The following is a 17,080-nucleotide window of genomic DNA, read 5'->3' on the forward strand; positions in this document are numbered from 1 at the left end:
TCTTTATCATAATATGAACTATAATATTTTATTTCTGATTTCTTTATCTGACCTTTGGTTTATTTTAAACTTGATCCTATTCTAACTTCCAATTTTGGCATTCTGAGTTCTGCATCTTCCATACTTATCTTTCATCAATGGCTTTCCCTCCTACTGAGTCTTTAGTCTAACCTGTCATCTGTCCTGATAGAAAAAATAGATTTTAATGGGGAGTGGTTCCGAATAGGAGGAAATAGCAGACAAGTTGGGGTGGGGGAAGATCACAGTATAATGAAGCAGCGGGGGGTGAACCAGCTTTTGGCTCCTGGGTCACACTGTGGAGGTGTTATTTCTTGTTGTTTTACATCTGACTTAAGCAGTGTGGCAGGGGAGACAAGAAGCTGAGACAAGAAGGACAACAAATGGGTTTTTGGATGGGTGGGTGTATGCTTTCACCCAGTCAACCTTGTTTGAGGAAAAATTGGAAATAAAAGACAAAACTTCATGAGAATAGCATACTGTATACTAAATTTAGACAGATACACATGTAATTCCTAGATCCATCTAACATACACCATATTCACAAACATTCACCAGTTATTGTGCGGGATGTGTAAGCTATGTTTCTCATGTGACTGACAAGGTAAAATCCAGTTCTTGAAATAAGTATAGTTGGCACAATGGAAAAAGAAAAAGATGAAAGAATATTAAATGAACCAATGAAGAGAGGCCTGGATATAAGTAAGGTGGAATCACCAAGAGGTGTCACTCCCAAAAAACATGTTTAATTGACACTCCAAGGATAAACCAAAGGTGGGAAAACAACAATTTTTCAGGTTTTCAAAGAAATCCAGGCAAAATAGGTAAAGGCTTAGATAAAGATGGAGAAGTTAGATATAGCAATGCATTAAGAAATCTCAAAATAAGACGAATTATTGGAAGAAATCATAGATTTAAAATTGGACTACTGTGCTATACTTAGGGAATTGATTATCTTGCATAAGAGTAACAAGCAAACAATTAGAGAGTTGAGTGACCTAAAGAGCAAAATTGTGTCTTAAAAGAGAAAATGAGAGAATGAAAAATTAGGAAAAAAATAAAAATTATGAACTGAAAAAGGAGGTTAGAGAGCAATTACAAGTAGTGAGCAGAAAGGTGGAAGAGTCAAAGAAACAGACCTCATTGAAATAAAAATTCAATGGAAACAAAATCAGGAAAATGAAAAAAATATGTTTTAGAGAAATATTACAAAAGCAGATGGAGGAAAATACAAAAGAAACAGTCATGAAAGTAATAAAAGAAAAGGAAAACTGGATGAGAGATACAGTTGACAAAGTTAAATGCATTGTGGTCCATGGTATCCAAGAAAAACATATGTATAAATAACAGAGAGAAAAGGAGGAAAAGGAAATAGCTAAGGAAAATTTGAAAGAAATACAGGACTAAGGGTAAAATTTTGATGAAGAAATTGATGAAATTCACAGGATAGGCAAATATTCAAAAGAAAAGCAACATAGATCTATGAAAATAAAACTAAGAACTCAAATGATAACCGAGGAGGTATTATGGAAAGTGGTCAAATTAGCAAACAGCGAGAAATTCAAACATGGATAAAAAAGGAAATGAGTGATGAGGAAAAAGAGAAAGACAAGGCTCTCAGAATTGAAGGAAATGATAGAAATGAGAAAAGAACAGAGACGGAAAAAAAACGAATTTTATTTTGGAGAGTACCGGACTTGAGACTGAAAAAATGGTACATGAGAAAAAGGGAAACTTAAACCAAAAAAGAGAAGAAAATACGAAACTAGAAGTGGCATACACATATATCGATAGTATGATCTCTGGAATTAATTAACTAAATGACTATCTAGAAATAGAGAAACCTGACATTATGGGAATTGTGGAAACAAAACTGAAAGGATCTCTATCAACAAATATAGTGGGACAAAGTCTATACAACCACTGGACGAAAAATAGAACAGATGAGCAGGGAGGAGGTGTCATGATATTGACCAAAAAGGGTTTAAATGTGACAAAGATAAATGAAGGCAAAGATAATGTATGTGGAATTAATAATGATTAAAGTTGTAAACAAAAATATGAAAAGCAGAAAATTTGTAGCACTGTATGTGCCACCAAAAACACAGGCTTGGTCTGATAGTGATCATTCTAAATTACTGGAAGACACAATGAATGTGCTAAATGAGTTACTGAAAGAGGGTGGTAACATAGTAATTATGGGTGATTTTAATGCAAAGGATATAATCTGGGAAGAAATGATAGTAAAAGGGGGAGAAGAACTTTGGAGCAACATTCTACTGGATATGACCATCGAATACACCTTAACACAATGGGTTAAGGAAAATACTAGATATAGAAACAATGAGGAACCATTGAAACTAGACTTGGTATTAACTTCTGAACTAGATATCGTGAACAAAATGGAGTATAAAACACCAATTGGAAAGAGTGACCATATACTAATAGAGTTTGAATGAAAAGAACAAAACAATGTAGGAAGGAATGATAAACATAGAGAATTTTGTAAAACCAAGAAAATTTTACCAAAATACAAACTGGGATAAATTCTCCAAAGAGGAAACAAAGATGGAAGACAAATGGAACATATTCAAAGAAAAGTACAAGGAAGGAATTGATAAATATGTACCAAAAAAGAAACAAAAAGAGATTTATATAAAGTGTTGGTATAACAAAAGATGCAGTGAGGCTACACAGAAGAGACAAAACCTGGAAAAAATGGAAAAGAGACAAAAAACATCCAAATGGCAAACATATATAAAACTCAGGAACAAATATGTGAATATACGCCGGAAAGAAAAAAGAAACTATGAAAAAGATATTATAGACAAATGTAAGGATCAACCTAAACTCTTTTACAGATATGTAAATGACAAATTAAAAGATAAACGCAAAATTGTAAAACTGGATGAAGGAGATAAAGGATATATAGATGACACAGAAATGGCAGAAGTTATGATCAGACATTTCAGGTCTGTTATTACAATTGAGAGCTCACAAATTTGGGAAGATGGACAACAAGAAAGATCCCCTAAAATGAAGGAAATAAAGGTAACACAGAAAGAAATAAGAGACCAAATAAAAAACCTAGATGTTAGGAAATCACATGGACCAGATGGAATTACAAATTGGATACTGAAAGAGTGTATAGATGAACTGACGGCCAAATTATACAAAATAATAGACATTTCACTCAAAGAAGGAAAGGTACAGCAAGATTGGAAAGATGCAAACATAGTACTAATATATAAAGGAGGAAACAAATAAGATCCAACAAACTTCAGACCAGTATCCCTTACAAGCACAGTAGCAAAAATATGCAAAAAAGTATCATAAACAAATGAATAAAAAACTTGGAAGAGAATAAAATATTAAACCCTAAACAATTTGGCTTTATAAGTGGAAGATTGTGTACCACAAACTTAATATGCTTTTACTCGAGATTAATTGAGATAATACAAGAAAGAGATAGCTGGGCAGATTGTGCCTTCTTGGACATGCAGAAGGCTGTTGACAAAGTATCACATAAAAAATTAATAAGAAAAATTGAAATAATAGGAGGAGTACAAGTTAAGCTATGTTGTGAAGAGTGGCATCCCACAAGGCTCTGTATTGGCTCCTTTAATGTTTGCCATATATATAAATGATATGGATGAGGGAGTGAATTGTTACATGAACTTCTTTGCTGACGATGCCAAATTACTCAAGAGTAAGCACAGAAGAAGATTGCAGATCGCTACAAGAAAACCTAGACAAAATATGAGAATGGAGTCAGATGTGAAGTGAACTTCCAACATTAAGAAATGTAGCATAATGGAAATTGGAAAAAACAAAAATAGAATATTGGGTCAATATAAAATTGAAAACAAGGAAGTCAAAAAGTCATTTCAGATAGGGACCTGGTAGTGATTATCTCAAGTGACTTGACACCTGATAAATGTGTCAATCAATTATTTGGAGAGACTTAACTTAACAAGTTAAAAGCCTCTCCTAATAATTTATTGACATGTGTTTGACTACATGGATGAAGAAATGGTCAAGAAAATAGTGGTTACACTAATAAGACCTAGAGTGTGCTGCAAAACTATGGGCACCTAAGGAAAAAAAAAAGAAAAAAAAAATCAAAGAGCAGCAACAAAAATGGCACCTACACTATCAAATTTGACATATGAACAAAGATTGGAGAAATTACATCTATCAACACTGGAACAGAGAAGAGAAAGAGGTGATTTGTTGACCATTTACAGAATTATGACAGGGATGGAAATTCTTTATAGCAACAACTTATTAGAGTGGGACAGAAGAGAAACTAGAGGACACAAAAAGAAGCTAAAGTAGGACAGTTACAGAAGAGATTTGAAAAAAGAATAGCTTCCCACATAGAGTGATTTATGTCTGAAACAAACTAAATGGAGAAACAGTGAATGCCAAAACTATACACAATTTTAAGAATAAACTGGATGTGGAGAGATACGAAAATGGGTCACTATGAGCATAGCTCTTGTCCTGTAAAATACAACTAGGTAAATACACACACACACACACAAACATATATATATATATATATATGTATATATATATATATATATATATATATATATATATATATATATACAGGTACATACATACATACGCATACATATACATGGGGGAGAGTAAAAAATTATCCACACTTTTGCCATAACATATTTTTGTTAGTGTCACAATGTATTCTTCACATGCATGCTTATTGTTTGTAGTGTTGTGGTCACATGATTGAAGTTTGAGTCTGTTCCTGCTATTTTGTTTTCTGTCTTTACAGTCTAAACATGATTGTTCCACTAGCAGTATACACCAAGGAAAAACTAAGAGAAGTGAACTGAGTTCTCTGGTCAGAAGGTGTGTCAGGGGCTGAAATTCATAGGAGGCTTTTAGCGCAATATGGGGAAAGTGCACTACCATATAGAAGTGTGTGTGAGTGGAATGAGAAGTTTAAAAGTGGCCGGACAAGCAAGGTGGAGGTTGATGGGCATCCTGCTACCTCTTCATGAGTAATGTTTGTCTGGCTACTTTTAAACTTCTCAATTCACTCATACACACTTCTATGCGGTGTGTATGACCCCATGTTGTGCTAAGAGCCACCAAAGAATTTCAGCACCAGACATATCTTCTGGCCAGAGAAATTGGCTCTCTTCTCTTTGTTCTTGGTGCATACTGCTACTGCATTGGCCATGTACTATAAGGACAGAAAGCAAAATGGCATGATCAGGCTCAAACTTCAATCACATGACCACAATAGTACCAACTATAAGCATGCATGTACAGAACACAGTGTGGCTATAATAAAGATATGTTATGGCAAAAGTGTGGATAATTTTTTACTTTCCCACTTTTTTCTTGTATATATGAAGACTATACATATCACAATCTTGATAATATATTTTCATTCAGTTCAACTGATCCTGAAAAGTTGTAGCTTTGCATTACTGGCTTTGTTTTGTTTTTAATTTTGTAATAATTTTTATTGTGGTTATGATGGTTGCTTCTCTGTATTGTTAGTTGTTCCTAATCAACTTCTGGGTGCTGAATGCTGATGTTAGTCTGATGGTTTTTTGTTCCCCTCTCATTCAAGGGAGGTGAATGTGGCAACAACACCCATTTTCAGGTGTGGGCATGGGGTTCAGGAGCCTGTCTTGCTATTGGATCAGCAGAGGCGACTATGTTAAGGCCAAGACCTGTGGAAGACTTAGCAAGCCACCGGATTGTGGACATTTCAGCTGGAGATTCACATGTACTTGCTTTAACACACGAGTCAGAGGTAGGTTTTATATATAACTGATATAAATATGAGTGTAAAACAAGTTCATCAATCATTGAAATAAAAACTTGATGAGTCAATTATATTTTTTTTAGGTTTATGCATGGGGCTCCAACACAATGGGCCAGTGTGGACAAGGTCATACTGTGTCTCCAATTACCAGACCCAAAAAGGTGCTGAGGTTAGAGGGACCAATTCAACAAATTAGTGCTGGAACCACACATTCCATTGCCTGGACAGCTTTACCAACAGACAGGCTAGTGGCATTTCCTCTACATGAAATTTTAGTGGGTTCGTAACCCATACAGTCCTAACCTAAATCAGTTTGAAATTATATAGTCTTTCTCCCCTCCAGTGTAGGTAGTCCCAGAGACCAGAAGTAGCTATTTGTTAGTGGTGGTCCAGCAACATACCTCCATCTGGATTTGCATTAGCAGGCACTCAATATCTGGACTGGGTTCAAGATCTTTCTATATCAGCTTTGACTATTTTATCCCCTACTTTTTCACATAACAAAATAGAACCACTCTCCTCCTCCTCCTCCTTCTGTAAGCCAATGATATAAAAACAGACCCACACCAGTGCAACACAGATAAGAGTCCAACATTTCTTTTCAGAAGTCCTCAAAGACTGTTGGTTATTGAGGTACAGTGAAACTAAACATACATATATATACCAAAGATTTTTCCCCCTTACATGGGAGGTAGCCAAAAAACAAAGGCATAGAAACCATTACCACCCACTCCATCCCCTACACACTCCCCTCTTCCCTCCCTTCTCTCACTTGGAAGATGGGTTATCCCTGCATCTTGTCCATTGCCCTGGGTCAGAAGCAATGTCACAAGACATTTCATCTCAAACACCTTCAAACTCTTTCTCTCTTCCTTTCTTATATTCCATGTTTCTTCCCCATTCAGTGCTGTTGGCACAATCACTCCTTCATACTAGTAGAAGAGTGGGGGTGATAGCGAGTTGTGAAACCATGATGTATCAAAGTGATTAAGTTTATTACAAAAAAAAAAAAAGGAAATTGAAAAAAATGATGATAAACTGACATACACTGAGACGACCAAAAGAAGACTAGACATGAGTAAGTTTGAAACGCCTTTGGGAGTGTTTAGAAAAAGAATTTGTAATGTTGACAGTCCTAGATATGAAGATGATTTATTCTCTGGATTTAGAACAGAAAAAGGTATGGACTTCAAAAATATATTAATAAATCAAGAAATATCTGAAATGAAAAGGGAAATTGTTGAATGGAAAAGGGAACATATCCAATTATACAAAGAAGTGAGTGAATTGAGAAAGGAAAATGCAGTATTAATTAGGGAAATAGAAGAAATGAAAAAGGAACTAGCCATAGTAAAAAATTATCATGAAAAGCTGAAAAATTATGACACAAAAATTAAACTTTGCTGAGGGCAGTTGAGAAGATATTAATAGAGGCAAGAAAAGTTGGTGGAAAAAAACATGATGGAAATTAAAAACTAAATGAAAGAAGATAAAGAAAAACAAAAAATACTGTTTAAAGAAATAGTAAAAGAACAAATTAATGAAAGTACAAAGGACACTGTGATAAAAGTGATAAAGAAAAAAAAAGATTGGGTAAGAGACGCAATAGACAGGAAAAAATGTGTAATTTATGGCTTTAAAGAAAAACATGAACTAATCAGGTTCCAAAGGGAAAAAGAGGAGAATAATATAGTAAGGGAAATACTAAAAGAAATACAGGAGGAAGGACAAGAATTTGAAAAGGAAATAGAAGAAATATACAGAATGGGAAAATATTCTGAAGAGAATAGACCTCTCAAAATAAAGCTAAATTCACAGAAGATAGTGGAAGAAATATGATCAAATGCAGGAAGACTAGCAAAAAGTAATAGCTACAAAAATTTATGGATAAGAAAGGAACTGAGTGAAGAAAAAGAGAGAAAAAGAACACTAAAACAGGAAGCTAAGGAAAAAAAAAATGAAAAAAGAACAGAAAATGAAAGGAAGGATTTTTTTGTTTTGGAGAATAATGGGCTTGAGACTGAGGAAATGGTATATAAGAGAAAAGGAAACACAGGAATTAGAAGAAAAGGCAGAAAAGGAAAAATAATTAAAGGTAACATATACCAACATAGATTGATATCAGGAATAGATGAACTAAATGACTAGAACAAGAAAAATCAGATATAATGGGAATTGTGGAGATGAAATTGAAAGGATCATTACCACCAAATAGTATAGGCCAAGGCTTACAATTGTTGGATTAGAAACATAGGAGCAAAGCAGGGTGGAGGAGTCATGTTACTAACCAAGAAAAACCTAAATGCGACAAAATTCATAGAAGGAGAGAATAATGTGGAGCTGATTATGATAAAAGTTGAGAAGAGAGATATGAAAAATAGAAAGTATGCAGTGATGTCCCACCTAAAACTCACAAATGGAATGAAAGTGAACACTCCAAAATGCTGGAAGACACAAGACAAACACTAAATGAAACATGAAAAAAAGAAGGAAATCTGGTAATTATGGGTGATTTTAACTCAAAAGAAATATGTTGGGAAGAAATGACTGTGAAAGGTGGAGAAGATCATTGGGGAAACGTATCATTGGAAATGACCATTGATTACACATTGACAGAATGGGTGAAGGAAAATACCAGATATAGAAATAAGGATGGACTGTCGAGATTGGATTTGATATTCACATCAGAACTAGAAATTGTGGATAAAATTGAATACAAGACACCAATCGGAAAAAATTATCGCATACTACTGGAACTAGAATTAAATGAAGAAACAACTATAGAAATAAATGAAAAATACAGAAAAGGAAGACTGATGTATAACAAAACAGATTTTAAGAAACTTATAAAATTCTTTCAAGAAGCAAATTGGGAAAATTTTGATAATGAAGAAACAAAGGTGGAAGAGAAATGGGCAATTTTGAAAGAAATCTATAATGAAGGAGTGGACAAGTATGTACCTAAACAAAAACAGGAAAGGGTATACATAAAATGCTGGTACAATTAGAAGTGCAGTGAGGCAAAATACAGAAGAGATAAAGCCTGGAAAAGATGGGAAAAAGGAAAAAAACCTGATAAATGGAAAATACACACCAAACTAAGAAATGAATATGCAAAAATATGTAGGGAAGAAAAAAGAAACTATGAAAAGGACATAATAGACAAATGTAAAGATAAACCCAAATTATTTTGTAGATATGTAAATGGCAAGCTTTTAACAAACAGGAAATACTTAAATTACATCAGGGTAATAGAAAATACACAGAGGACATAGAAATGACGAATATTATGAACAAACATTTCAAATCTGTGTTCACAAAAGAAAAAGAAAATCTACAAAATTGTGACCAAAGAAATGAAGTAAGATCTTCCCCAATGAGGAATTAAATGTCACTCAGAATGAAATAAGGAATCAAATACTAAAGCTTGACGTTGACAAGTCATATGACCCAGACAGAGTTGCAAACTGGATACTAAAGGAATGTATAGATGAACTAATAGGAAAAATATACAAAGTAATTGAAGGCTCACTCAAAGAAGGAAAATTGCCAGAAGACTGGAAAAATGGCAATATAATGCCAATATATAAGGGGGAAAATAAGGAAGATCCAACAAATTTAGACCCTCACAAGTACAATAGTTAAAATTTGTGAGAGAATCATCAAAGATAGATGGACAAAATGTCTGGAGGAGAATAATATACTGAACCTGAGGCAATTTGGATTCAGACAGAGAAGATCATGTACCACTAATTTGATCTGTTTCTATTCAAGATTGATAGATATATTGCAAGAAAGGGATAGCTGGTCAGACTGTGCCTTCCTGGACTTACAAAAGGCATTTGACAAGGTACCACACAGAAAATTGCCATATAAACTGGAAACAATAGGAGGCATACATGGAAAACTATTGAATTGTATGGAGGACTTCCTACATGGAAGAAAAATGAGAGTCGTGTTTAGGGGCAAATATTCAAAGTGGGAAGAAATGAGTAGTGGCATCCCATAGGGGTCAGTGCTAGTTCTGATAATGTTTGCTATATATGTAAATGACATGGACAAAAGTATTGAATATTACATGAAGTTCTTTGCAGATGACGCAAAATTATGAAAGAAAATAAGTTTCGAAAAAGACTGAGTCATTACAAAGTGATCTGAACAAAGTCTGAGAATGGAGCAAGGAATGGGAAATAGAATTCAACAACAACAAATGCATTATAATTGAATTTAGGAAAATTCAGGACAATATAAAAGTGACATAGAAAATTAAAGAAAGTAAATTCTCAAAAGGACCTAAGAGTAATCATCATCAAAGACATGTCTCCAGATAAACATATATATAAAATAGTCAGAGAAACATACAATTTGTTGAGATCAATACAGGTGGCTTTTAAATACCTGGAGAGGGGAATGATGAAAAAAATATTACACTGGTAAGGTCAAAACTGGAATATGCAGTGATGATATGGTCACCCAGTACAAAAAAGAATGTAAGAAAATTAGAAAGAATACAAAGAGCAATGGCAAAGATGGCTGCAACACTTTCAAACTTAATATATGAACAAAGATTGGCTGAACTGGAATTGCTGACCCTGGAACAAAGAAAAGAATGAGGGGACCTACTAGCCATCTACAGGATTATGAAAGGCAAGGAACTCCTTGATAGAGAGGACTTATTAAAGTGGGACAGAGGAAAAACAAGAGGATATGCAAAGAAACTCAAAAAGGACAACTACAGAAGAGACCTGAAAAAGAATAGCTTCCCACACAGAGTGATAGATATCTGGAACAAACTGGATGAAAAAATAGTGTGTGCAAACACCACACAAGAATGTAAGAACAAACTTGATCTTGTGAGATACAAAGATGGGTCACCATGAGCATAGCTCCCTTTCCCTTAAAATACAACAAGGTAAATGCAATCTCCTCTTAGCATTCATTCCCAAGTGTCTATTTCTCTTTATACTTTTTAATCCACCAAGGCATTTACTCGCTTCTCTTAATCTACATTCTACCTCCACCCCCACTCCTCTTTTTCCTGCCACATTCACATCCAAGTATCTAAAACTATCCACTTCCTCCAGTCTCTCTCCCTTAATATTCACTTCCAGTCTGCTGCCACTTTCTCCCCTTGTACATCTCATCACCTTAATTCTTACCCACATTTACCTTCAGCCTTCTTTTGCACACCTTACCAAACTCTGTCACTAACTTCCTCAATCCATCCTCTGATCCTGCTACAAGTGCAGTATCATCAGCAAACAACAACTGGCTTATCTCCCACTTTTCTCCTTTTTCTTTAACCATCCCCAATCTCTGACCCACTATCCTTGCATTCACCTCTCGCACCACCCCATTCATGTATAAATTGAACAGCCACTGTGACATAACACATCCCTGACGAAGTCCCACCTTTACCTCAAACCACTCACTCTCTCCATTTCTAATTCTAACACAAGCTCTACTACTCTCATAGAAACTCTTGACTGCTCATAACAGCTTTCCTCCTATCCCATATATCTGCAATACCTCCCATGGTGCCTTCCTGTCTACCCTGTCATAAGCCTTTTCCAGATCCATAGAACCCCAAAATATATCCTTACCTTTTACTTTAGCTTTCTCACATATCTATCTTACCACAAAATCTGATCTACACAACCCCTACCTGTCCTAAACCCACACTGTTCCTCACCAATTACTCCCTCTGTTCCTCTCCTAATCCTCTTAATCAAGACCCTCCCATAAGCCTTCCCAACTACACTTAACAAGCTGATCCCTCTGAAACTACTACACTCACACTTGTCCCCCTTTCCCTTGTAAAGTGGAACTATACAGGCACTCCTCCAGTCCTCCGGCACTCTACCCTCTCTTAAACAAACATCAAATAACCTCACCAGCCAGTCTAGCATCACTGTACCTCCTTTTTTCAGACATTTTGCATGGCATCCATCCAACCTAGGTGCCTTACCTGCTCTTATCATTTTAACACCTGGCTTCACTTCATCTTTCCTTAATTCTCCTCCATTTTCCTCACTCATCATGGTCATTTTCTTAGCACTTCCCACTGCCATTACCTTTCCCTCCCTATCCTCCTTCACATTTAGCAACTCCCTAAAATACTCTGCCCACCTTCCTCTTAATGCCTTCTCTTCCATTATCATCTCTCTATGTGCACCTTTTACTTTTTCTTCTCTCCTTGATTCACTTCCTCTTCCTCTCTTAATTTCTTTCCAAAACATTTTTTTTTATTACTTTCAAAATTTTCTGTCATACTCTTAACCCATTTCACATCTGCTCTCCTCTTTGCCTCCCTTATCTTATGCTTTACTTCTCTTCTCTTTACTTTGTACCTCTCATATGATTCCCTCGTCCTAATTTGTAACCAATCTATGAAAGACTGCTTCTTCTCTCCTACACCCTTTTTTGCTTCCTCATCCCACCACTCACTATCCTTCCTTCTATTTCCTTCTATCCGCCTTGTTCCACACACCATCTTTGTACACCTTATGACTCCCTCCTTGAACCATCCCCATTCCTCCTCCATTCCTAGTTCTACTCTATCCTTCACTCCCTCCCAATCCTCTCTAAGCTTCTTCTTTATACTCCTTCTCCTTTTCTTTCTCATTCAAGCAGTTCACTCTAAGTACCTCCCTACCTTCTGATCTTCTCTTTCTCCACCTATCCTCCACTCTCAACTTACGTTCCACCAAAAAATGATCTGATATTCCCCCACTCTCTCCCCTCAGAACATGTACATCTTTAACTCTTCCTTCTATACTCCTAGTTACCACTGTATGAATGCTATATATACCACCCTTCCATCCACCACCCTCTCCCATGTATACTTATGCTTGACTTTCTTCCTAAACATTGTATTTGTTATCAACCAAAAAGCCTCCCTTTCTTCTATACTCTTCTCACTACCAGGTCCATATGCACTTACAAAAACCCACATCTTCCTTCCCAGCTTCACCTTCATCCACATTAACCTTGAAGAAACCTCCTTCCACTCCACTACACACTTACCTGTCTCTTCACTTTTTACTGTTAATAGGCATTCCCAGTGCTTTCATATGTCTAAGGTTTAAATTTATTGTAGTATTTATGTCACAACTTTTGTGATAAATCCTGAATGCTACTAGCCTTTATGGGGCAAGTGTAGTGACAGAAACATTGATGGCCCCATAGATATCACATGGACTGTATGGATTGAATTCAGTGTTGTATTGTTGAAATAACAGAGTTTTTCTTTGTTTAATGGCAATATAATGGCTAGAGCTAGGAACTAATAATGAATATTTCATAATGTGAATATCTCATTTTACAGGAGAGTGGTATCATGGCATAGGCCTTTTTGCATTGATCTTCAGGAGGGAACCTTTTCCCTTCTTCGTCGTTTTATAGAAAAATTTTGTCATTTTGGAACTGAAGAACATTCTCCTCCAAATCCTTTCACTTCAACCAAGTATGTTCAATAGGTGTAATTCATTGAGTTTTTTTTCCTCCAAATAGGTTTAGTTGTAAAAAAAAATCTTTGTACATACTTGCACTCTGTATTTAACTCATAGGCAGTGATATTCATTGTCACATATTTTTTGTGGCTATTATGTTAAGGGAAGCTTTTAACCATATGAATTTTCTAGTGTGCCAAGATTAATGAGTTACAGTGATAAAGCCAACAGAAGACCTTTAGGTCCATTATGAGGTAGGATAAAAAAGAATATGTATAGGTATACAGTTTAAACTTTGAACTGTATTATTTCATATTTTTTGTTTATCATATTTGGTATGAATTTTGTGGCTTACCATTGTATTACTTTTCCAATCTATTAATGCCTGCAGAGATCTAGGGACCATACAATATAATATTCCAAGGGTAGATTACCTGGTGATCTATACATTTGGCAGTGATAACTGGACTTTTGAAGTCAAGAGATTGTGCTATCAATCCCATCAACTTATTTGTTTGTTTTTTTCTGGGGCAGAAATACAATGTTTAGATATTTTAAAGTTATTACTGATAATTACAAAAAGAAGCCAATGAACTACAGACCCATAAACTTAACCTGAATCATAGGAAAAATAATGGAAACTATCATCAGAGATGCTATCAAATACCATTTAGATGGTAACTGTAATAAATGAGAGCCAGTATGGATTCAGATTGAATTTTTTTTTTTTGTGACTAACCTATTCAAATTCTACTACACAGTCTAACCTAATCAAATTCTACTACACAGTCATCTCAAATAATGGCAAAAGAAACAATATAGATAAAATATAGCTGGACTTTGAGAAGGCTTTTGAGACCAACCTGCACGAAAAACCACTTGCCAAATTAGCTTCACATGGAATATGTGGTAGCCTATTAAGCTGGACAAGTAATTGGTTAAACGATCATAAACAGAGTTCTAAATGGCAAAACTTCTTGATGGAAAAATGTTATGAGTGGAGTTCCTCAGGTTTCTATTCTTGGACCACTTCTATTCATAGTGTATATAGATAATATAGACCATGAACTGAAATTTATGGTCTCTAAACTTGCTGATGTTACAAAACTGTGCAGAATGGCAAATGATTAAAACCAATTAGATATGCAAGAAAATTTAGATAAACTACAGCAATGGTCTGAAAAATGGCTAATGAAATTTAACACACATGTAAAGTTATGCACATAGGTAAAAAAAACAATAAGTGTGATTACAAGTTATTTGGAAATTCATAAATAAAAGTGGATATTGAAAAGGATCTCAGTGTAATTATCAGTGATAATCTCAAATCATCTAAGCAATGTTTTTCCACCTTAGAGGAAGCAAATAAGATTCTAGGAACTAATTGTGCAATCTTTTGATTTTAAAAGTCCATCCATCATTAACAAGCAATATAAATTGTTTATCCACATTTGAAATATGTTGTTTCTGAATGGTCACTGAATCCCATTAAAGACATTGACAGATTGAAAAAAGTACAACAGCAAACCACAAAACTGATTCCAAATATCAGAAATAAATCTCATAAAAATCAATTTAAACATTTGAATCTATTTTCCCTAAAAAAAGCGTAGACTCGGGTGATTTGATACATGTCTTTAAAATTCTAAAAGGAATTGACAACATTAAAAGTGATGTAATTTTCACACTGGACACAAATCAAACAAGGAATAATGACATCAAACTGTTAGGAATTAGATTTAATTTGGGAGTAGAAACAGATTCGCCATCCATGTAGCAAATGGATGGAATAAACTTCCTGGAGAGGTATTCCAATGTAGTACAATTCACAGTGTTGAGATTCATTTAGATAAATACCTAAGCAGTATGCTGTAATGCCTACCATTTGCTTTATTTGTTGTTTTTACTTATTCATTATCATTTATTATTTGTTTTTATTTTTATTATTTATTTATTTATTTATCATGTATTATAATTTATTAATAAATATCTGGTTATTATTTATTATTTATATGTTTATTATGTATCATCATCTATTTATTTGTTTACTTATTAATTTGATTTAATTTTATTGGCTGTATGTTATTGTGGCTAAGTAGCATACAGCTGATACTTTAGGGTCTATATGGACCAGAGCCACACATCATTTTGTCTGTGATAGAGAAATGATAATACTTTATTATACTGTGACTGTCTCTCCGTTAAGCTGTCCCCCCCACCCCTTGTTTCTGTCCTGTACCATTTCTCAGAATATTCAGTTCCTTTTTTTGCCTAACTCTGTGGTGGATGGAAGGGTGGTAGAACATTAATGGACTATATATTGGTAATCAGGAGTATAGTAGAAAGAGTTAAGGATGTACATGTTCTAAGGGGTTAGAGTGAGGGAATATCAGATAATTTTTTGGTGGAAGGTAAGTTGAGAGTGGAGGATAGATGGAGAAAAAAGGAAAGGACAGAAGGTAGGGAGGTGCTTAGAGTGAATTGCTTAAATGAGAAAGAAAAGGAGTACAAGAAGAAGCTGCGAGAGGAGTGGGAAGGAGTGAAGGATAGAGTAGAACTAGGAGTGGAGGAGGAATGGGGATGGTTCAAGGAGTCACAAGGTATGCAAAGATGGTGTGTGGAACAAGGACAGGAGGAAATGGAAGGAAGGGTAGTGAGTGGTGGGATGAGGAAGCAAAGAAGAGAAGAGGTGAGCTTTCACAGATTGATTACAAAATAGGACGAGGGAATCATATGAGAGGTACAAAGAAAAGAGAAACAAAGTAAAGAATAAGATATAGGAGGCAAAGAGGAGAGCAGATGTGAAAGTAAAAAAAAAAAAAAATGTGAAGGAAGATAGGGAGGGAAAGGTAGTTGCAGTGGGATGTGCTAAGAAAATGACTATGATGAATGAGGAAAATGGAGTAGGAATAAGGAAAGATGAAGTGAAAGCAGCTGTTAAGATGATGAGAGCAGGTAAAGCACCTGGGTTGGATGGATGCCATGCAGAATGTCTGAAAAAAGTAGGTATAGTGATGGTGGACTGGTTGGGGAGGTTATTTAATGTTTGTTTAAGAGAGGGTAGAGTGCCGGAGGACTGAAGGAGTGCCTGTATGGTTCCACTTTACAAAGGAAAAGGGGACAAGTGTGAGCGTAGTAGTTTCAGAGGGATCAGCTTGTTGAGTGTAGTTGGGAAGGCTTATGGGAGGGTTTTGATTGAGAGGAATAGTAGAGTAAGAGAGGGAGTAATTGGTGAGGAACAGTGTGGGTTTAGGATAAGTAGGGGTTATGTAGCTCAGATTTTGTGGTAAGATAAATATGTGAGAAAGCTATAGGAAAAGGTATGGATGTATTTTGGGCTTCTATGGATCTGGAAAGGGCTTACGACAGGGTAGACATGAAGGCACTGTGAGAAATATTGCAGATATATGGGATAGAAGGAAAGCTATTAAGATCAGTCAGGAGTTTCTATGAGAGTAGTAGAGCTTGTGTTTGGATTAGAAATGGAGAGAGTGGTTTGAGGTAAAGGTGGGACTTCATCAGAGATGTGTTATGTCATCCTGGCTGTTCAATTTATACATGAATGGGGTGTTGCGAGAGGCAAATGCAATGGTGGTGGGTCAGGGATTGGAGATGGTTAAAGAAAATAGAGAAAAGTGAGAGATAATCCAGTTATTTGCTGATGACACTGCACTTGTAGCAGGATCAGAGGAGGAATTGAGGAAGTAAGTGACAGAGTTTGGGAAAGTGTGCAAAAGAAGGAAGTTGAAGATAAATGTGGGTAAAAGTAAGGTGTTGGGATGTACAAGGGGAGAATGTGGCA

At 35.4% G+C, this 17,080-nt stretch overlaps 1 protein-coding gene across 1 annotated transcript in view; it reads left to right on the plus strand.

Annotated features, from left to right (window-relative positions):
- LOC143019966 (putative E3 ubiquitin-protein ligase HERC1) overlaps window positions 1-17,080 on the plus strand; it is a gene marked incomplete at its 5' end in the record, with an annotated part of 228,531 nt that overhangs the window by 40,727 nt on the left and 170,724 nt on the right. The window contains 3 exon segments of the mRNA XM_076176020.1: window positions 5,630-5,815; window positions 5,911-6,071; window positions 13,155-13,292. Of these exon segments, the coding sequence (XP_076032135.1) occupies window positions 5,630-5,815; window positions 5,911-6,071; window positions 13,155-13,292 (485 nt within the window).

The sequence above is a fragment of the Oratosquilla oratoria genome, chromosome 38 (genome assembly GCF_046742065.1).
Source record: "Oratosquilla oratoria isolate Oo_2021 chromosome 38, ASM4674206v1, whole genome shotgun sequence".
NCBI lineage: Eukaryota > Metazoa > Arthropoda > Malacostraca > Stomatopoda > Squillidae > Oratosquilla > Oratosquilla oratoria.